The sequence below is a fragment of the Osmerus mordax genome, chromosome 1 (assembly GCF_038355195.1).
Source record: "Osmerus mordax isolate fOsmMor3 chromosome 1, fOsmMor3.pri, whole genome shotgun sequence".
Lineage (NCBI taxonomy): Eukaryota > Metazoa > Chordata > Actinopteri > Osmeriformes > Osmeridae > Osmerus > Osmerus mordax.
The window spans coordinates 25,348,693-25,370,192 of NC_090050.1; the positions used below are offsets into that span (position 1 = coordinate 25,348,693).

At 48.4% G+C, this 21,500-nt stretch overlaps 1 protein-coding gene across 2 annotated transcripts; it reads left to right on the forward strand.

Annotated features, from left to right (window-relative positions):
- Positions 1 to 155: 155 nt before the first annotated feature.
- On the forward strand, positions 156 to 20,237 carry pacsin1b (protein kinase C and casein kinase substrate in neurons 1b). 2 transcript variants are annotated; one of them, XM_067261322.1, is made up of 10 exons: positions 156 to 260; positions 12,388 to 12,535; positions 12,759 to 12,915; positions 13,202 to 13,437; positions 13,762 to 13,917; positions 15,033 to 15,208; positions 15,511 to 15,631; positions 15,951 to 16,075; positions 16,220 to 16,425; positions 18,921 to 20,237. In XM_067261322.1, the coding sequence occupies exons 2-10, from the start codon at positions 12,476 to 12,478 to the stop codon at positions 19,028 to 19,030; spliced, it is 1,347 nt and encodes a 448-aa protein (XP_067117423.1). In that variant the 5' UTR covers positions 156 to 260; positions 12,388 to 12,475; the 3' UTR covers positions 19,031 to 20,237. The 2 variants fall into 2 exon arrangements, with proteins under 2 accessions (XP_067117423.1, XP_067117504.1); XM_067261403.1 differs by lacking the exon at positions 18,921 to 20,237 and adding an exon at positions 16,918 to 17,082.
- The last annotated feature ends 1,263 nt before the right edge of the window (positions 20,238 to 21,500 follow it).

Sequence of the window (21,500 nt, forward strand, 5' to 3'; positions counted from 1 at the left end):
CTGCGTTTTGTGCAGAATAACTATAGTTCTCGGATTCAACCGGCTTGTTTTACAAGAGCGCCAGTCTTTTGGACCATCCCCCCTTCTGGCGCCCAATCGCCCCCTTTTATGTGATCATCACCAGTCACCACAAGCGTTAGCATAGCTGTCAGGTCTGTTGACTAGGCGAAGGGCTCTAGCTGGGTTGTGTTATCCGGGAAGACAACGGAAGAAAATAACCCAGAAACTCTTCATCATAGTCGGAGCGCATTTGTTCGAGGGTGAGTTACTTGCATGCGTGGCTAATAACTGCAACACATTGTAAGGGGTTATTGGTTAAGAGTCTAATATGAAGGGGATTCCATACGGATTACATTCACGCATTCTATTGTTCCCATAGCAGTGTAAGACTGTTTTATTTAGTCATACAACTTCAAGTTAATCCCAGGGGGTGCGTTTATAATAGTGTTAAGGTCATATTGGACTTGAATCGAGCACGTTCAGTAACCGTTGTTGCTCTCATACAAGCAACTATTTTATCCCAGTCATCCAGTTATCTGCGATCAGGTGTCTGTGACTAAATTAGAGATGTGCAACGTTATCTTAGGCACACCTGAAACATTGCCCCAAAACTCCTTCAGTTACATCAAAATCTTGGAGCAGACTCGGGCTTTGAGTAACTTTGTAACAGTCTATGGGCCTAAGATATATATATTTGAGTTTTCCTGCACAACCGCATTCTTGTAAACCTACGGCATTTGAATGTTACGTTGCCAACAGCGGTCGTCAACGCATCTACCCGTATTGTGCAATAGGCTAGTCGTGGTAATTGACATATGCCTAGTTGGTCTTAGTGTCAAATACGTTTTCACGTTTCACGATTCGGAGTCACAGGTAAGTCAATGGGAACTCCTTACAGCTAGTGCATATCCGGTTCTGGACAGTACATCAGCTTCCATAAACCGTATTGATTTATTGCTCGAGTCTAGCTGTTACTCACCTTCAACTGAATTCTGACTCGCGGACACCTGCTGATGTGAGTTTATCAGAGAACTGTCCAGGGTGCTGAACCCTGAACCCCGAACCTCCCAAACAAACATCTCTCGCGCAGCAGCCCCCCTGTCCTAGACATGACCCCACGTACCGCTACCACTCAGCATTAGCTTAAGACCATCTGAAACTTACCAACAGTACGGCCATGAGATCACAGCTCGGCTGAGTAAAAGAGAAGCACATTAATTATGTCATGTTTTTTATTTGTTCCTGTTTGTATACAAATGTATGCTTGTTTTATTTTTGTGCTGTTTGGGTTAGGGTTAGACCAGAGTACATCTGGTCTTTGAGACAATCCCCCTGTGATGTATGAGTTTGCCTTGACACTGCTGGTGTGATGGAGAGACAGGGGAACAACAGAGCTAGTGACAGTGTCCAGGTTGTTCACTAGAAGCTCTGCATTGCAGTAAACACAGACATGCATTAATAAGGGTCCTGGCAGAGACAGCCACACTACGGGTCAGCTGGCCGTGCACCCCATGGATCTATGGCAGCATCAGGACTCAGACATTCCTGTTCTCTCTCATCTCAACTTTGTTTAGGTCTGCATCTACGGTGGGTGAGAACCATCTGTTGTTTTGGAGATAAATTCAAAAATCTCTATAATATTTACTGTTATCAAAGCCTGGGATAGTTCCAAATGGATGCAACACATTCTTTTCCTTCTGTTGAATGTTAGCCCACGTTATCTGTCATGCGTAATGACTTCCGGGAGGTTCTGTAATGGCTGCTAGCCGGTGTTTATTTTCTGCTGAATGAGAAGGATGTTTTACTGGCATGGCAGACCAGATAACTGACACAGATCCTTAGAGTATATCTAGAGAGTGTGTGTGTGATGCACGTGTGTATGTGTGTGTGCCTATGTCTGCAGTTCTCTGTGTGTGTGTGTGTGTGCCTATGTCTGCAGTTCTGTGTGTGTGTGTGTGTGTGTGTGTGTGTGTGTGTGTGTGTGTGTGTGTTGTGATTAAGTGTACACATCTGAGTGTCTGGGTTAGTGTCTAATTTGATTACTTCATGTGATGAATAGGAAGACAACATCTGATTTGTAGACCTCAACTCAAACACAACATACGAGGCTTCGCTATAATGTAATTAATTAGCCCTGATCAGAAGTTGCTTTCTGTCCCCAAAAGCATATAAATCTGTCAGCGTATTCCCAGGAGAGCGGGGCATTGTCTGCTTGCCGTTCTCATGTGTTCTTACAAGTCTGCTTCAGTACATACGAGGACTCTCACCATTCCCTTTCAGACGCTAGATGACGAGGAAATGTTATTGAGTACATTTGAACCCTTTACTCAGTAATCCTTTGCATGATGTGTGGAATACTCTTTAGAATTCTGAACAATGTAATTATATTAGGCATAATGATTTAATGAAAACACATGACAGTATAATTATCAGAGTAACTTGAAATGCTGTAACTGAATTTTTATTATTAGTCTGCATAATCCTCAGATTTGACAGTGGATGTATGCTGAAGGGAAAAGGGTGATATTGATTCATTTGAAACATAAATAACCCCTCCTGGTTCCAGAACCCTTGTGAGCTTTGTTCAAATGATTCTTCAAAACCCTAAACTGTTCTTTCAGACATGAAAACAGTTATACCTGTCAGACCTGAAAAGTGTTCCGCCTCAAACATGTATTTACATTTAGTTATTTAGCAGACGCTCTTATCCAGAGCGACTTACAGTAAGTACAGGGACATTCCCCCCGAGGCAAGTAGAGTGAAATGCCTTGCCCAAGGACACAATAATAGCCTGATTCCCTAACCACCCAGCCATCAGACTTCCTTTCATATTTATTTTCATTCCCAGGGTATCAGTCTTTTGTCATTGGGGCTGTGATGTGGTAATCTTTTGATGCCTGTGCCTGTATTTACAGTACTGGATGGAAGTGGGATTGATCCTCTTAATGCTTCCTGGATCGAGCCCTGTGCTGATTGTTTCTTCTGGGGGGGCAGGGTGAGCTGTTAAGTAATTGGAGATTGTGATAGGATCTCCTGTGAGGACCACAGGGTTGTGACTGGCTGGCTGTCCTTAAAGGACCAGGCTATCCTTTTCCTACTAATACATCTACTTTATTGCTCATGTCATCTAACTCATTAGCCAGAAGATGATCAGGGACACTGTCTAGAAGTAGACAATCCTCTCATAGATAGTTGCCTGGAAGTAGCCAATCCTCTGGCAGATAGCTGACTACCAACAGCCAATCCTCTCATAGATAGATGTCTGGAAGTAGCCAATCGCCTGGTGGATATTTGTAATCCATATAGAGTATCAACTCATGATAACCCTTTCCTAGATAGTCAGTCAGATGTCAGTCCATACCTTCAGATGGATGAGAGGGAAGTCTGCATTGATCTTTCCTAGTTATCTCTGCTGCTGCTATCTTCTCCCAAGACAAGGAGACACGCACGCAGACAGACATCAGCATATCAGAGATCAGTCTGGTCCCTGTAGAGGTTAAAACCAAATCAGAGAAGAAAACCTCTAAAACTGGATTCTGCTCTCGTCTGGCACAGAGGACGTGACCTCCTCTAACTTGTTTGATTTGTCTTTGATATGCTGGAGTCCTAGACCAGCTGAAACCCTGTTCTTCCACGTACAACTATAGAAGCACCAGCAGGCCATATCTTTCCTGCTGCTCCTCTCTCATTCTCAGGCCAGTTTCTCTCTCAGGAAGAAGACCGTAAAGAGAGGAGTTAGCGTGCCCATCTAGCTCAGGAGTTCTAAAATATGAAATAATTCAAAACTACCCTCTTACAACACTGCAGGTTCAGGCAGGAGGACTCAGTATGACTTTACGAATACTTTATTTCCCACTATACAAAACACGATTGTACATTTGATTTGGCATTGTGGTTCTGCTCGCATCGGCTCCCTGCCGCATCCAACGAGACACCGTCTCGACCTCCGAGCAGAGAGCAGCGACGCATTCCCCCTGAAACAGGAAACAGAAAACAGAACCAAGGGTGGAGGCCGGGGAGGCGGAGGCAGCAGGAAGACTGAAGTCTATGTCGCACTAGCGATGCATATGCCGGGAACCCCTTATATACCCCGCCCTATTAGGAGGGAGTGCCCTGCGCATAAAATGACGCGTTGCTAGTGGCGCGCTATGTCTCACGTCCTCCTTCATGAACCAGCCCTGCTTGTTTTTCATTTTAAAAGCAATCCTGGAAAGGTCTTGGTCTTGGTCGGTGACTCTCCAGCTGACTGCAGATTGCCTTGTCAGCACTGTTGTTTACCTGTGTGTGCCTCACAGACTGTCCTCTGAGTGAATCTACTGTATGTAAACAGACAGATACTTCATTCATAGAACCTCCATCAGCATCTGTGAGTGTTTGCTCATAGCTGTGAGCAGATGCAGTGTCTGTGCATGCCTGTGTGTGTGTGTGTGTGTGTGTGTGTGTGTGTGTGTGTGTGTGTGTGTGTGTGTGTGTGTGTGTGTGTGTGTGTGTGTGTGTGTGGATGTATGCCTGTGTGTGTGTGGATGTATGCCTGTGTGTGTGTGGATGTATGCCTGTGTGTGTGTGGATGTGTGTGTGTGTGTGTGTGTGTGTGTGGATGTATGCCTGTGTGTGTGTGGATGTATGCTTGTGTGTGTGTGTGTGTGTGTGGATGTATGCTTGTGTGTGTGTGTGTGTGTGTGTGTGTGTGTGTGTGTGTGTGTGTGTGTGTGTGTGTGTGTGTGTGTGTGTGTGTGTGTGTGTGTGTGTGTGTGTGTGGATGTATGCGTGCATGTGTGTGTGATCAGACCAGACCTCAGACCGGACCCAGGCCTCAGACCCAGGCCTCAGACCAGACCTCAGACCAGACCCAGGCCTCAGACCAGACCCAGGCCTCAGACCCAAGCCTCAGACCAGACCTCAGACCAGACCCAGGCCTCAGACCCAGGCCTCAGACATGCCAACATTGTCATGTAACGACACTGCAAGAAACTGCCGTGACGCCTTCAATGTGACACACACCGCTCTCCATCCCTTTCCTCTCTCTCCTCTGTCACTTCCTCCCTCATTCACGTCTCCGTGGTAACGCTCGTTGTTTTGTCAGCTGTCGCAAGACTGTGTGAGGCTCAGCCCTCCACTCTCTTGCTGGCTAATTATTGATGGTCTGGTGAGTCTTCTAGAGGACGTGTCAAAGTCCAGCCTTACAGCTAATGGCATGTGTGTGTGTGTATGCGTGTGTGTGACGACATGGGTGGTTTAGTAAGCAAGGTGTGTCCGTTCCCAGTGTCCGGGCATGTTGTAGTGGTGTCTCTCACAATACAACAGGAACCACACACACGGACCACACACACCTGATACCAGCCTCACCTCGGCCTGTACCCCGTCCTCACACTCCTTCCTCTGAAAAGGTAAATATGCACCTGAAGCTTACTGCTAGCCTGTCTTCAGACTAGTTCATCCCTGAGGATAGGGTTGTGTCATTCCGTGTTATAGGACTTTAGTTATGAGACATTGGTTGTTTGTTGGATTCTAAACTAACGTTTAGTTTAAACGGTAAGGTCACTGAAGAAAATGCTCAAATTCAAACGTGTTTTTCTGTTTAGGAACAGTGTTATTTACAAGAAGTACCAGTACATTCGAATTCTTGGCCTGCTTCTCTTGACTGATATGGATATTCATAAAAGGACCTGAAAAGCTCTTTGCTAAAGTGCTCTTTTCTGAGTAGTGTATAATGACTAGACCTGTGTGTTTGTGTGTGTGTGTGTGTGTGTGTGTGTGTGTACATGTGTCTGACTGAATATTGTTAATGTATATTTTTTAAACAGACAGCTAAAGTAACTGTGCTGCATTATAGAAATATGTTCCTCTACAGTTGCCTTCCAGCTATCCAACTGTGTCCTGTTTCTCTCTCTCTGTTCATCTCATGCTCATTTATAGAGTGACTGACATGTTGGACGTAGATTGTGTGCAGATCTCCAGCCTCAGCCCTCTCTCCAGCCCCAGCCTCACCCCTAGCCCCAGCCTCATACCTGGCCCCAGCCTCAGCCCTCTCTCCAGCCCTAGCCTCACCCCTAGATCAAGCCTCATCCCTGGCCTCAGCCCCAGCCTCATACCTGGCCCCAGCCTCACCCCTCTCTCCAGCCCTAGCCTCACCCTTAGCTCGAGCCTCACTTCTAGCCCCAGCCTCACCCCTAGACCCAGCCTCACCCCTAGCCCCAGCCCTCTCTCCAGCCTCACTCCTAGCCCCAGCCTCACCTCTAGCCCCTGCCCTCTCTCCAGCCTCACCCCTAGCCCCAGCCTCACCTCTAGCCCCTGCCCTCTCTCCAGCCTCACCCCTAGCCCCAGCCTCACCCCTAGCCCCAGCCCTCTCTCCAGCCTCACCCCTGGCCCCAGCAGCATCCTGACAGTGAGGTAATCAGCTACATTGCTCCTCAGGGATGGACAGGCATATCCTGTCATTGTTTGAACGCAGCGTAATATCGCTGTGGATGTTTTACGAGGGTGTGGTGGAACGTGTCCTCTGGACACATTCTAAGGCTAACTGTGCTTGATGTCAAGGTTCTGTGTATTAAAGTATACTGTGAGGAGTTAAGATAAGGTGGTGGACGTTGTTCCAGGTTTATTGAGTGCTGAGGTTTGCAGGGGAGGATTCAGTGTCTGTGTGTTACACATGGTGTGTTGTCTTTCATTAGCTACCTGGTTACCTTAGTGTGTTGTAGTTCACCAGCTACCTTGTTGCCTAGTTACTTCAGTATGCTGTAGTTCACAAGCTACCTGGTTACCTTTAGTGTAGTAAATAATCCAATAATCCAGAATAGCCACATACAGAGGCTGTACCTCCTCCCTCCCCCTGCTCCTCCACCTCCCCATCTCCTCCTCCCCTTCCTGCTCCCCCTCATCCTCCTCCTGCTCCTCCTCCTCCGTCTCCCCCTTCTGCTCCCCCACCTGCTCCTCCTCCCCCTCCTGCTCCCCCTCGCCCCCCAGTGATGCAGGAGTCTCCAGGTGACCGGGGTTTGTTTCCTATCTGTTTACATCCAGCCTGTGAATAATTGATGTCTCTGGGCTCTATATATAGAGTGTGGTTTGATGAGGGCAGCACATTGGTCGTCTCCTCTGGGAGATCCTGGTGCTGCATCTGAGCCACGGTGCCAAGAGACCCTCCCCTGTCCAGCACAGGTACCATAGCAGGGGGCTGGGCCTGGGGTGTGTGTGTTCGGTTACATTTAATTGCGATCACATTGTCTCACCTCGTCAGTGACAAGTAAGCCAAGTTCAAATACCTTCCTGATCTTCCTGATCTACCAGGCCACCAGCAACCTTACCTGGCCACCATCAACCTTACCTGCTCACCATCAACCTTACCTGCTCACCATCAACCTTACCTGCTCACCATTAACCTTACCTGGCCACCATCAACCTTACCTGGCCACCATCAACCTTACCTGCTCACCATCAACCTTACCTGCTCACCATCAACCTTACCTGGCCACCATCAACCTTACCTGGCCACCAGCAACCTTACCTGGCCACCATCAACCTTACCTGCTCACCATCAACCTTACCTGGCCACCAGCAACCTCCCTCTTGAACACAGGAAGTGTTTCCTGTGTTCAAGAGGGCAGGGGGGCAGGGCCGGCCCTGTAGGGGGGCGGGGCCGGCCCTGTAGGGGGGCGGGGCCGGCTTTATTCCTTCATTCTGTTCGACGGTTTTAATGAATATTCTGCCATTAGTTTTTTTCCTGTTGGATTGGTTAGCTGACAGTCTCCTTTACATTTCTTAGATAAGGTTTGAAAATGCAAAGTCACCTCGGTTTGCAGCCTGTATCTGTCCGTCTGTCTGTCGATCAATCGTTCGCACAGTATCAAGTACCGACTCTCTCGGGTGTTGACTCTGGTCTCCCAGAGGGCCACAGATCAGGGTTAGAGCAGACCATAATTCAGTTACCCCTCAATCGCCATGGAGATCCCACAACCCGTAAGTGCTTTGTAGAAGAGGATGGATGGAAGTGGATGGAGAAATGAAATGTTCTCTGGTGACCAAGTGAAGGATCAGAGCGGTCACAGCCTGATGGACAGTCTGCCAGGAAGGCTCGCTGTGTTTGACTTTTGAAAACACCTCTCAGTGCGATAAAACTGCCAGGCAAAATCTATCCGAGTAGTCTTTTCTCACCCCTCTCCCCTCCCCATACCTCCCCTCACCTCTAATTGCTGTACGAGTCATGGCTGTATTTTTAGTTCTTACATATAACGTCATTGTACTTCAAGGTCTGGAGTGTTCTGCAAGCTATAATCACTCATTTATGGTTGTGGTATCACAGCAGTGGTCATAGTAACTCATGAATATTCAAAGCAGATCAGGTTGTTCCCAGCAACCTGTGTGTTACTGCCTAACCAGCGGCTAACACTGCGTGTTACTGCCTAACCAGCGGCTAACACTGCGTGTTACTGCCTAACCAGCGGCTAACACTGCGTGTTACTGCCTAACCAGCGGCTAACACTGCGTGTTACTGCCTAACCAGCGGCTAACACTGCGTGTTACTGCCTAACCAGCGGCTAACACTGCGTGTTACTGCCTAACCAGCGGCTAACACTGCGTGTTACTGCCTAACCAGCGGCTAACACTGCGTGTTACTGCCTAACCAGCGGCTAACACTGCGTGTTACTGCCTAACCAGCGGCTAACACTGCGTGTTACTGCCTAACCAGCGGCTAACACTGCGTAACCAGGCAGGGCTGGCTGACTGGACTCTGACCCAGACGGCTAATAAACCAAGTGTAGCTGAAGCTCTTTTACATCCTCTGCACACTGGAGCATGAAGCAATACCCTCTTTCTTCCAACAAGCTCTCTTTCTCCTCCTTTTCCCTCCTCCTTATCTCCTCTCCTCCCCTCCTCCTCTCCTTTTCCTTCCTCCTTATCTCCTCTCCTCCCCTCCTCCTCTCCTTTTCCCTCATCCTTCTCTCCTCTCCTCCCCCCCTCCTCTTCTCTCTGCAGTTCATCCTCCCCTCTGCCATCCTGAAGTGCTGCTGTACAGACTAATTATATATATATAATTATATATCCCCAGTGGCTGTTAACAACCCCCTCTCATCTTTATCCATCTCTCCTTTCCTCTCAGTCTCTCTCTGCCCCCCCCCTCTCTCTCTTTACCCCCCCCCCTCTCTCTCTTTCTCGCTGTTGGGACCTCTTTCTCTCCCTCATTCTCTCTATCTCTTTCTTCCTCTATGTCTATTTATGTCTTTAACCCTTTCCTGGACAGGTCAGAGAGCTGCCATCTCGTTTCATTGCCCCTCCCACAATTCCCTGTGTCTCCCATTCATCTTTCAATCACTCCGGATCCACCAATCACCACACAGTACCTCGCCCCAGTGATGGTCGGTAAAGACCCCCCAGCCCCCCTCTCTATCTTTTCTCCTACAATCTGAGACATTCAAGCAAAGCACTCCAGGTTTTTCCCTCAGCTATTCAGAAACACACACACGTCCACACACACACGTCCACACACACACATTCACACCGATTTATACATTGAGGCACACACACACACACAGTGTCTGTACCAGCTGAACAACAATAAACGAGAGGAAGAAGGGAGAGAGGAGGGGAGGGGAGGGGAGGGGAGGGGAGGGGAGGGGAGGGGAGGGGAGGGGAGGGGAGGGGAGGGGAGGGGGAGGAGATTCCCACATGTCTGTAGCTGTAGCCTGTGCTGTGCCGTGCTGTGCTGTGCTCTGCGGTAGCATCGTGGTAACAAGACCAAGGGGGTAAGATCTTCTTTTGTTATTATGGCGAAAGAGATCTCGCTCTATCTCTCCCTCTCTCTCTCCCTCCCTCTGTCTCTCTGTCTCTCTCTTCCTCTCCCTCTCTTTCATTCTCGGGGAACACCCCACCCTTTGTCTGGGGGCTAATTCATGCTGTGTGAGTATGTGAGAGAGGACAGGCTGGGGGTACCCAAGGGTGTCTGGCAGTGTGTGAGGTAGTCTGGGGTTGTCTGGCAGTGTGTGAGGTAGTCTGGGGGTGTGTGGCAGTGTGTGAGGTAGTCTGGGGGTGTGTGGCAGTGTGTGAGGTAGTCTGGGGGTGTCTGGCAGTGTGTGAGGTAGTCTGGGGGGGTGTGGAGAGGTTGGGGGGGTGGAGGGGCTGGGGGTGTGTGGGGGTGTGTGGAGAGGCTGGGGGGGGGGTGGAGAGGCTGGGGGTGTGTGGGGGTGTGTGGAGAGGCTGGGGGTGTGTGGAGAGGCTGGGGGGGTGGAGAAGCTGGGGGTGTGCGAGCCCTACACACTCGTCCTCCAAGCCACCCACGCCCCAGTCCCAGCCCCACTCCTAGCCCCAGCCCCACCCCTAGCCCCAGACCCAGCCCCACCCCTAGCCCAGACCCAGCCCCACCCCTAGCCCCAGACCCAGCCCCACTCCTAGCCCAAACCCAGACCCAGCCCCACTCCTAGCCCAGACCCAGCCCCAGCCCCACCCCTAACCCAGCCCCACCCCTAGCCCCAGACCCAGCCCCACCCCTAGCCCAGACCCAGCCCCAGCCCCACCCCTAGCCCCAGACCCAGCCCCACCCCTAGCCCAGACCCAGCCCCAGCCCCACTCCTAGCCCCAGCCCCACCCCCTGCATCGCTGCCAGGCTGTGGGGAGATTGGACGTGGTCTCTCTCCCTCCCTCTAACCTCTATTGTCAGATGTAGAGCTTCTGTCATTGGGCTTGACCCAAATACTCATGTAGCAGTTAGCGCCCCTCCCCCCTACCACCACTCCTAGAAACCTCTCTCTCTAATTCTCTCTCTCCCTCTTTCATCCCCCTATCTCTCCCTCTTTCATCCCCCCTCTCTCACTTTCTCTTACTCCCCCCCACATTTCACTCTCCTTCTCTCTTTCTCTCATGTCCATCTCTGATATTGACTCCATTCCTTGAGAACATCTTTCCCACCAGACTAAGATGTTTCTAGGGCAGTTTGTTAGTAAAGCAGGGAAATAATGAGGCTTTAATGGTGTGTTAGCCTACACACATGCTAACTAGCCTAGCATGTGAGAGAAAGAAAGACAAAGAGAGAGATAAAGAGAAGAGAGAGGGAAAGACAAAGCGATAGAGAGAGCTGTACTGTGGACTCGTCTGCAGAACCAGCATCAGAAGGCTTGTTCACACTCGCTCTGTCCCTCACACCCCCACTGCTCCCTGTCACAGAGAGAGCAAGACCAAAGCAACACACTGCTGAGAAATAGAAATGGGAAATGGTAACTGCTCTGGCTCTCTTGATCTCCGCGGACTGCCACCCTGAGCTGTGTGTCATGATGATGTGGAGACAGGCGCAGGCAGTGATGAACAGGAGTGATTACTCTGCTATTAGCATCCAGCTGCGCGGTTGAGGCCAGTGAGTCACTGACTACCACAGGAAATCGATGAGCAGTTATCCAAGCTGCAGACCAGCACGTCTCCACGGTCAGCCAGGAAACCTTGCTCTGCAGATGGATCAAGAAAACTGACTGAAGTCTCTCTTTTGGTGTGCGTGCGTGCATGTGTGTGTGTGCATGTGTGTGTGCGTGCATGAGTGTCTGTGTGTGTGCATGCGTGTGAGAGGAAGGCCTACTGATCAAGATTGAAGGCCTAATTACTTTTCCAACTTTGTCTTCCCATCAGTGTGAGGTCCAATAAGAGTTGCTGAGTTGCTGCTCTCTACAGAGACTTGCGTAACAGCTCTGAACCAGATCAGGACAGTTATCTTTCATCCCCTCGCATGACTCAGCACTGCACAAGATCAGCTCGCACCAACAGATGTTTGTGTGGATTTTAGACAAGCACTTTATTTGATTGTCTTAGTTGAGTCTATACTGTTCAACAGTCCTCAGTGTCTGTATCTCTCTGGGACAGTAGCAGGATGTTGGTCTCTCAAGAGGAGGTTGTGTCTCTCCGGGACAGTAGCAGGATGTTGGTCTCTCAAGAGGAGGTTGTGTCTCTCCAGGACAGTAGCAGGATGTTGGTCTCTCAAGAGGAGGTTGTGTCTCTCCGGGACAGTAGCAGGATGTTGGTCTCTCTAGAGGAGGTTGTATCTCCGGGAGAGTAGCAGGATATTGGTCTCTCTAGAGGAGGTTGTGTCTCCGGGACAGTAGCAGGATGTTGGTCTCTCTAGAGGAGGTTTTGTCTCCGGGACAAGAGGATGTTGGTCTCTCTAGAGGAGGTTTTGTCTCCGGGACAGCAGGATGTTGGGTCTCTGCTGCCTCTTCAGAAGGGTTTGTCTCATAACATTCTTCCCCTCTTGCTCCTCTCCCCTCTACCTAACCCTCTACTTAACCCTCAATCTAAACCTCTATCTAACCCTCTACTTAACCCTCAATCTAAACCTCTACCTAACCCTCTACTTAACCGAACATTAACACCAATGCTGCCCCCTCTGTGTGTCCCCCCTCGTTTTTGTCTCCTCAGTGCATGAGGACCGTCCCCCTGGCACAGACAGACAGGTCACCGGACAGACAGACAGGTAGAGGGACAGACAGACAGACAGACGAGCAGCATGTCTGGAACCTACGACGAGAGCTCCAGTCTGGAGGAGACCACCGACAGCTTCTGGGAGGTGAGACTAGCGGCTTTTTTTCTCTATCTCTCCATCTTTCAGATGTTGTACCTCTGTATTAATGTTCTCTTCCTCTCTCCCTCTTTCTCTCTTGCTGGTTTTATCTCTCCCTCTGGTATCCCTCCATCTCCTTCCATCTCTCTCCCTGTTTCCCTGTCTCCCTCCCTTGACCCATCTCTCTCCTTCTCTCCCTCTGGTATCCCTCCCTCCATCTCCCTGCCAGGTGGGCCAGTACAAGCGTACGGTGAAACGTATTGATGACGGCCACCGCCTCTGTAACGACCTGATGAACTGCATTCAGGAGCGGGCCAAGATCGAGAAGGCCTACGCCCAGCAGCTGACCGACTGGTCCAAGAGATGGAGGCAGCTGGTGGATAAAGGTGAGGAGAGGAGAGGAAACTGTGGACACATCAACAAAAACTGGAATATCAAAGTTTCTCTCTGTCTTTGGCTGATTTTTCTTTGATCTATTTTTCTATTTTGCTTCAACTCCCTACCTCTGTCTGTCATTTTCTGTTACTTTCCCTCTCTCTCACTCTCTACCTCTGCCTCTCTACCTCCCCATCTCCCTCTGGTTCTTCCTCTCTCTCACTCTCTACCTCCCCCTCTCTTTCCTTAACTCCCTCTGGTTCTCCATCCCCGTCCTCCCTCTCCCTGCTCTCCCAGGCCCCCAATACGGGACGGTGGAGCGCGCCTGGACGGCTGTGATGACGGAGGCGGAGAAGGTAAGCGAGCTGCACCAGGAGGTGAAGAACAACCTGATCAACGAGGACTTTGAGAAGGTCAGGAACTGGCAGAAGGACTCGTACCACAAGCAGATGATGGGGAGCTTCAAGGAGACCAAGGAGGCTGAGGAGGGCTTCAAGAAGGCCCAGAAACCCTGGGCCAAGAAGCTGAAGGAGGTGAGAAGGAGAAGGAGGATGGAGAGAGAGAGAGATGGGCAGAGAGAGATATATAAATAGAGAAATAAATGGATGGAGAGGCAGAGAGAGAGAGAATGAGAGAGAGATGGAGAGAGAAAGCAAGAGAGGTAGATTTAACGAGAGAGTCAGAGACTAATATACAGCATAGTGAACCATTCTCGAGTTAACATAGCAGTCAGGTAGAGGCACACACAGCATGCCTCCTAAACATCAGCTTCCTGGAGAAGCCTCTTTTCTCAGTATTTGATTGTGTGTCTTCTCTCCCCTCATGTTTCCCCCCCCCCCCCACCCCCACCCTCCCAGCTGGATGCTGCCAGGAAGTTGTACCACCTGGCGTGTAAGGAGGAGAAGCTGGCTTTGACCCGCGAGGCCAACAGCAAGGCAGAGCCCGCTGTGGCTGCAGAGCAGCAAAAGAAGCTGCACGAGAAGGTGGACAAGTGCAAACAGGACTCCCAGAAGGTGAGCGTACTCAGGAGCAGGAGTACAACTCCTCCTCACCCTCCTACTCCTCACCCTCATACTCCTCACCCTCCTACTCCTCCTCACCCTCTCATCCTCCTTCTTCTCACCCTCATCCTCCTCCTCCTGTATAAGAAATAACAGGGTTTCCGCGGGGTCTTAAAAAGTCTTAAATTCTGAACTTAAAATGTAATTCCTTAAAAAGTCTTAAAAACGGCTAGATTTTCATCCGAGGTCTTAAATTTAATGTAGTCAAGTCTAAAAAAAGTTTTACCCTCATTCATTTCCAGAAACGCTGGCCGCAGCGTTTTTATAAAGTAGCAAAAAAAATAGAGTCGTAGCCTCCAGAGCGGAGCTCTAGAGTCGTTGCTACAAAACCAGCAGAACGCTGCCCTCAGAACGTTGGTTCGGTGTGTTGTAGTTCTTTCTCTGGGATCTTGTGTTGGTATGTATGCGGTGATAAAACTACAAATCTTGTGATAAATGCAATACCTGCCCGTGAAATAGGTCTGCGTCTTCTCACAATTTGTTCAAGTTTGGCTACGTGTGAAAAATGGGAAAGTGTACTTTCAACGAGTCATGGCTAGATCACAGCGATTTCCGCTGTTGGTTACAAGCGGCACCCAGCTCCAGGTACGAGGCTCGCTGCAAACTGCCCAAAAAAATATTCAATTGGGTGTGAACTGTGAAGGCGCTGGAGTCACACACACACTCACACACACACTCACACACTCACTCACACACTTTCTCTATTTGAGGGCAAGTTTGTTTTACCCTATTTTTATTTTGGGGGTAAAGTTTTGGGGATTTGGCACGTTGTTGTGTGTGGAAGGTTACTAATGTGATTAACCTATGTGTAAAATTAACGCTTTTTCAATGACTGAATTAATTTAAATAAAATTATTTTTTCAGAATTTCTTTGATTTGATTTGAATTTTGTGTAGGTCTTAAATTTCGATCTTTATGGTCTTAAAAAGGTCTTAAATTTGACTTACTGAAACCTGCAGAAACCCTGAAATAAGTTCTGTGTCAAAAAAATGACGTTTGTTGAATGGACATGAAATGGAACAATGACCTTTGACCTCTCCACCCTGTGGTTGTGCTTCCGTGGCCAGGCCAAGGAGAAGTATGAGAAGGTGGTGGAGGAGCTGGGGAAATGCACCCCTCAGTACATGGAGAACATGGAGCAGGTGTTCGACACGTGTCAGCAGTTTGAAGAGAAGAGACTGAGCTTCCTGAGGGAGGTGTTACTGGATGTCAAACGTCACCTCAATCTCACCGAGAACCAGAGGTACACACACACACCTCAACCTCACCGAGAACCAGAGGTACACACACACACCTCAACCTCACCGAGAACCAGAGGTACACACACACACCTCAACCTCACCAGAACCAGAGGTACACACACACACCTCAACCTCACCAGAACCAGAGGTACACACACACACCTCAACCTCACAAGAACCAGAGGTGGGACACACACACACATCCACTTCTGCTTTAACTGCCTGTCTGTCTCCCTGCCTGTCTGTCTCCCTGCCTGTCTGTCTCCCTGCCTGTCTGTCTCCCTGCCTGACTGTCTGTGTGCAGCTATGCCTCTGTGTACCGGGATCTGGAGCACACCATTGTGTCTGCCAGCGCTCAGGAGGACCTAAAGTGGTTCAGCAACACTCACGGACCTGGCATGCATATGAACTGGCCCCAGTTTGAGGTACCACAGAGTGTATAGCAGTGTGTATAACAGTGTGTATAACAGTGAAACTGTGTGTATAGCAGGATGTATAACAGTGTGTATAACAGTGTAACAGTGTCTATAGCAGTGTGTATAACAGTGTGTATAGCAGTGTGTATAACAGTGTGTATAGCAGTGTGTATAACAGTGTGTATAGCAGTGTGTATAACAGTGAAATAGTGTGTATAGCAGTGTGTATAGCAGTGTGTATAACAGTTTAACAGCGTGTATAGCAGTGTATATAACAGTGTAACAGTGTGTATAGCAGGATGTATAACGGTCCCTCTATATCCTGCAGGAGTATAACCCAGAGCTGACCCACATGATCAGTAAGAAAGAGAAGGTAAAGAAGCCCAGCGAAGGCGTCATGCTGACCAACATGACAGCGGCCGTAGACCACGCCCCCGCCAGCGACCGGGGCAGGTACACAGCTCTCTGACCACTTCCTGACTGAGGGAGGAGGGGTGACCGTGGATCTGAAGTAGCTCTGTATGAGCTTGACTTTGACAATGTGTGCCCTTCTCCCCCCCCCCCCCTCTCCCCCTCCCCCCCCCCCCCCCCCCCCAGTGTGAGCAGCTATGAGAAGACCCAGGCCAACACCCCGGAGTGGTCTGATGAGGACCACACCGCCCCCCAGCCCGCCCCATCCTCCTCGGGCAGCGACACCAACGGAGGCTCCAACCCCTTTGAGGACGTCTCGGGGACGGGGGTCCGGGTCCGAGCCCTGTACGACTACGACGGGCAGGAGCAGGACGAGCTCACCTTTAAAGCAGGTGAGGAACCCTGACCCCTGACCTCTGAACACTGACCCAGCAACATAAGTAGATTTTTATCTTCTGCATTAGTGTTTCAGTAGAAATAAACGCTTTTAGTGGGCTGTTTTAATTTAATTCTTTTTTCCTTTCTTAATTAAGGATTTTTGCCTAAGACTATCACAAAGGAGATTAACCAAAGATATTTTTATAGATCGATAAAATAGTAGTTCACCATATACCTGCTAGTCACCCTGATGTGTCTGTGGTTCACCATATACCCGCTAGTCACCCTGATGTGTCTGTGGTTCGCCATATACCTGCTAGTCACCCTGATGTGTCTGTGGTTCATCATATACCTGCTAGTCATCCTGATGTGTCTGTGGTTCACCATAACCTGCTAGTCACCCTGATGTGTCTGTGGTTCACCATATACCTGCTAGTCACCCTGATGTGTCTGTGGTTCACCATATACCTGCTAGTCACCCTGATGTGTCTGTGGTTTACATTTAGTCATAGTCCCGAGGCAAGTACGGTGAAGTGCCTTGCCCAGGGACACAACGTCATGTTTTACTGCCGGGAATCGAACCGGCAACCTTCTGATTGGTAGCCGATTCCCTAACCGCTTAGCCATCCGACCCCTGACCCTGTGGTTCAACATATACCTGCTTCTTGGCCGAAAATACCTGGTTTGATATCTTCCAGTCCGCTTTTCATCAGCATCACAGTACTGGAACTGCTCTTGTTAAGGTCTTCAACAACATCCACTTAAACACAGACAGTGGCAGAACTTCAGTTTTAGTATTACTGGATCTTAGTGCTTCATTCGACACGGTCGATCATGACATACTACTAGACAGACTAAAAGTCTGGGTAGGACTCTCTGGCGCAGCAGGTTTGAATCCTACTTGAAAGACCGACAATACTTTGTGTCTGTAGCTAATGACAGATCAGAGCTGACAGGATGAGGTGATGTGGTGTTCCTCAAGGTTCAATACTGGGGCCTCTTCTGTTCAACATCTACATGCTTCCACTCGCTCAGATTATGAAAAACAAAAAAGTGTGTTATCATAATTATGCAAACAACACACAAATCTACATAACTTTATCCCTTGGGGACTATAATCCCATACAAGGGCTAGGTAAATGCCTTGAAGAAATCAATAACTGGATGTGCCTGAATTTTCTTCAATTAAATAAAGATAAAACAGAAGTATTTGTTTTTGGTCCCAAAGACGAACGATTGAAAGTCAGCACTCAGCTTCAATCGCTGATGTTAAAAACCACAAACCAAGCCAGAACTCTAGGTGTAATTATGGATTCAGAGCTCAACCTGAACAGCAATATTAAGACAATTACAAAATCAGCCTACTATCACCTGAAGAATGTATCAAGGGTTAAAGGACTTATATCTCAACAGGATTTGGAGAAACTTGTCCATGCATTTATCTTCAATAGACTCAACTACTGTAACGGTCTGTTCACAAGTCTCTGTAAAAAGTCAATCAGAAAGCTGCAGCTCGAGTCCTCACTAAGACCAAGAAAGTGGATCACATCACTCCAGTTCTGAGGTCTTTGCATTGGCTTCCTGTCCAACAAAGAATTGAATTTATAATCCTGCTGCTGGTTTATAAAGCACTGAATGGTTTAGGGCCTAAATACATTTGTGATCTGCTGCTACCTTATGAACCATTCCCGACCCCTCAGGTCATCTGGGACTGGTCCACTTTGTGTTCCAAGAGTCAGAACTAAACATGGAGAAGCAGCGTTCAGTTTGCTGCTCCACATATCTGGAACAAGGTCCCTGACAGCTGCAGGTCTGCTGAGACCCTCAGCTCCTTTAAATCCAGATTGAAGACTTTACTGTTTGCTGTTGCCTTTAATTGAACCAGATTCAAGGATATCAATTTCTGCATCTCACTCCTGCATTTTATTTCTTAAACTACACTGCAACTTTTATTTCATTTCTTGATTTTGACTGTTTTGAATGTCTTATTGAATGTTCTGAATTGGTTTTAAATGTTGTTTTCTTTTGCATTATGTTTTGATGCTTTTAATAGTTTTATGTGAAGCACTTTGAATTGCCTTGTTGTTGAAATATGCTATACAAATAAACTTGCCTTGCCTAGTCACCCTGATGTGTCTGTGGTTCACCATATACCCGAGTGTCACCCTGATGTGTCTGTGGTTCACCATATACCTGCTCGTCACCCTGATGTGTCTGTGGTTCACCATATACCTGCTAGTCACCCTGATGTGTCTGTGATTCACCATATACCTGCTAGTCACCCTGATGTGTCTGTGGTTCACCATATACCTGCTCGTCACCCTGATGTGTCTGTGGTTCACCATATACCTGCTCGTCACCCTGATGTGTCTGTGGTTCACCATATACCTGCTCGTCACCCTGATGTGTCTGTGGTTCACCATATACCTGCTCGTCACCCTGATGTGTCTGTGGTTCACCATATACCTGCTCGTCACCCTGATGTGTCTGTGGTGTTCCTTTCTCCCAGGCGAGGAGCTGACCATGTTGGAGGGGGAGGATGAGCAGGGCTGGTGTAAAGGTCGTCTGGACAGCGGGCAGCTGGGTCTGTACCCGGCCAATTACGTGGAGGCGATCTAGCCCATTGCCACGGAGGACACTGCCCCGTTGGTGGGCTGACAGACTGAACCGACCAATCCGACTGCACATTGCTAGACTTGAGAGCAATGCTACCCCGCTGCAAGGCCAAGCAGACTCCATCTTCACTTCACTCATCACCTCATCACAACACAGGGTGGGATGTATCAGTTCCCGTGGTGACTAGGGACCACAGCCTTGTGTGTCTGTGACCCCATGTGACCCCAGCTGAAGAGGGAAGACCTCCATTTTATTTGTGTAGTTGTGTTCTATATTTCGATTATTTGTGTAGCTGAAATGCCATTTGCGTTCTCACTATGATATTGATGTGGTATAATCTGTAGTGCCTGCATAGCAAGAATGAGCTATGCAATGTGCGTTGTATATATTGATTATATTATTTTTGTTTTGATTGTTTTGTTTTTTATATTCTGAATGCTTGTGCGGTTCTTCTGTGGGATTATATTGAGGTTGCGTTAGTCATCAGCTTTTCTACCTTATTTTATTTCAGCGAGGCAGTGGTCATGTTCTCCTGAGTTTCTCCTGCACAGCAGCATGTGCTAGCACTGTGTCTCCTGAACACACACACAGGGACACCAGACACAGCCTGTCTCCTCCTGAACACACAGAGACATCAGACACAGACTGTCTCCCCTGAACACACACACACATTTACATTACATTTAGTCATTTAGCAGACGCTCTTATCCAGAGCGACTTACAGTAAGTATAGGGACATTCTCCCCGAGGCAAGTAGGGTGAAGTGCCTTGCCCAAGGACACAACGTCATTTTTCACAGCCGGGAATTGAACCAACAACCTTCTGATTAATAGCCCGACTCCCTAACCGCTCAGCGATCTGACCCCGAAACAGAGACACCAGACACAGCAAGCCAAAGACCTTCAAGAACTCTGAGTAACGAAACACAAACTATTCTGGGAAACAGAACCAGGATTGTTAGCCGTGCGTGAATATGAACCATGGCGGTTTAACCAACAACAAAAAAAGGTTTGGTTACTCTTTGAGAGCACACAGATGACTGTTCTGGAGTGTCGCACCAGACAAAGTGCATCTATTTGTTCTCCTGCTGAATCAGCGTTCCCAGCTTGACTTGTTCAAGGACCTCGGAGGACTTGGTGGGAAGAAGCAGGTTGTTTAGTGAGGAAAAGAAGTGAGGAAGAAAGAAACAACAGGTGGAGTTTAAATCCCAACCTCCTCCACTTCCTGTACACCTACTCACCTATAGGCTTAGTTGTACACCTTATGTCTTTATTTTATTTACTTGTTTGGCTGTTGTTCCCTGTGAATGAGGAGCTTGTTTATGCTAAGATGCACCTGAATGTGCAGTTTGTGAACGCCCACATCACCTTGAGATGTCTGCTGTAATCAGAAGTTGTTGTTTTTGAAGAGCCCATGGATGACAGAATGGCTATGTTTTTAATCTTTATCTGGTATTTTTGATACAGTTCCATACAGTTTTATCTAATCTTGGTAAATCTAAGTTAACTAGCAAAACCTTAACAGTATTTGAAATATTTGATGGTATGATCCAAACATCCGTATCTTCAGAACAATGTATGTTAACAACTTCATCAGAGAAAGCGGATAACTGGGATTTAGCAGAATGTGATCACCTGTTATCCTCCCACCTGTGTCCTGCCCTTCACACCTCCCTGCTCGTCACCCCTTCCTGTCTCTAACCTTGGCCGGGTTTCCCAGATTCGTTAAGAAGCTCTTAACGCTAAGAGCTTCTTAGGAACGTCCTAGAACGCTCTTAGAACGCTCTAGAACGCTCTTAGAACGCTCTTAGAACGCTCTAGAACGCTCTTAGAACGCTCTAGAACGCTCTTAGAACGCTCCCGTTAAGAGCTTCTTAACGAATCTGAGAAACCCGGCCCTTGTCTGTCTGTCTCCCCGTCTTTCTTTCGCTCCTCCCTCCTCCCTGCCTGGCTGCTGGCCAGGAGAGCAGGTGAACGCTACACTTTAACTGGCTTGGTGTTCCCTTACAGACGCAGAAACGGACACAACCAGAGGCAGAAATATGATCCTTCTGTAAAATATTGATGAGGAAACTGCCTGCAGAAGAGCGTTCTAGGAACACACAGGCCTTTGGACCAGGATCCAGACTTGATATGAGATTGTCTTGAATTCCTCAAGTCCTGTGTCTGATTGTCTGCTAGGCCTGAATTTCGTTCTCTCACACCTACCCCGCCACACACCGACAGAGAAGGAAGAAAAAACTTCAGAAACTGACTCTTAGCTTTAGGCTCACTTTACACGTAGGCTATGGGAAGACACAACCGTTGACATATAACGTGTGCATTTTCTCATTGGTCGCTGCCCAGATAAGATTATGCGATGTAATTTAATGACATAAAAACGGTATTGAAAACGTTAGATTGTTTACATGTGTGTGGTAAAACGTGTTACCGAACATGTGTACAATCACAGGCCTAACGTCCACTGTGAACCG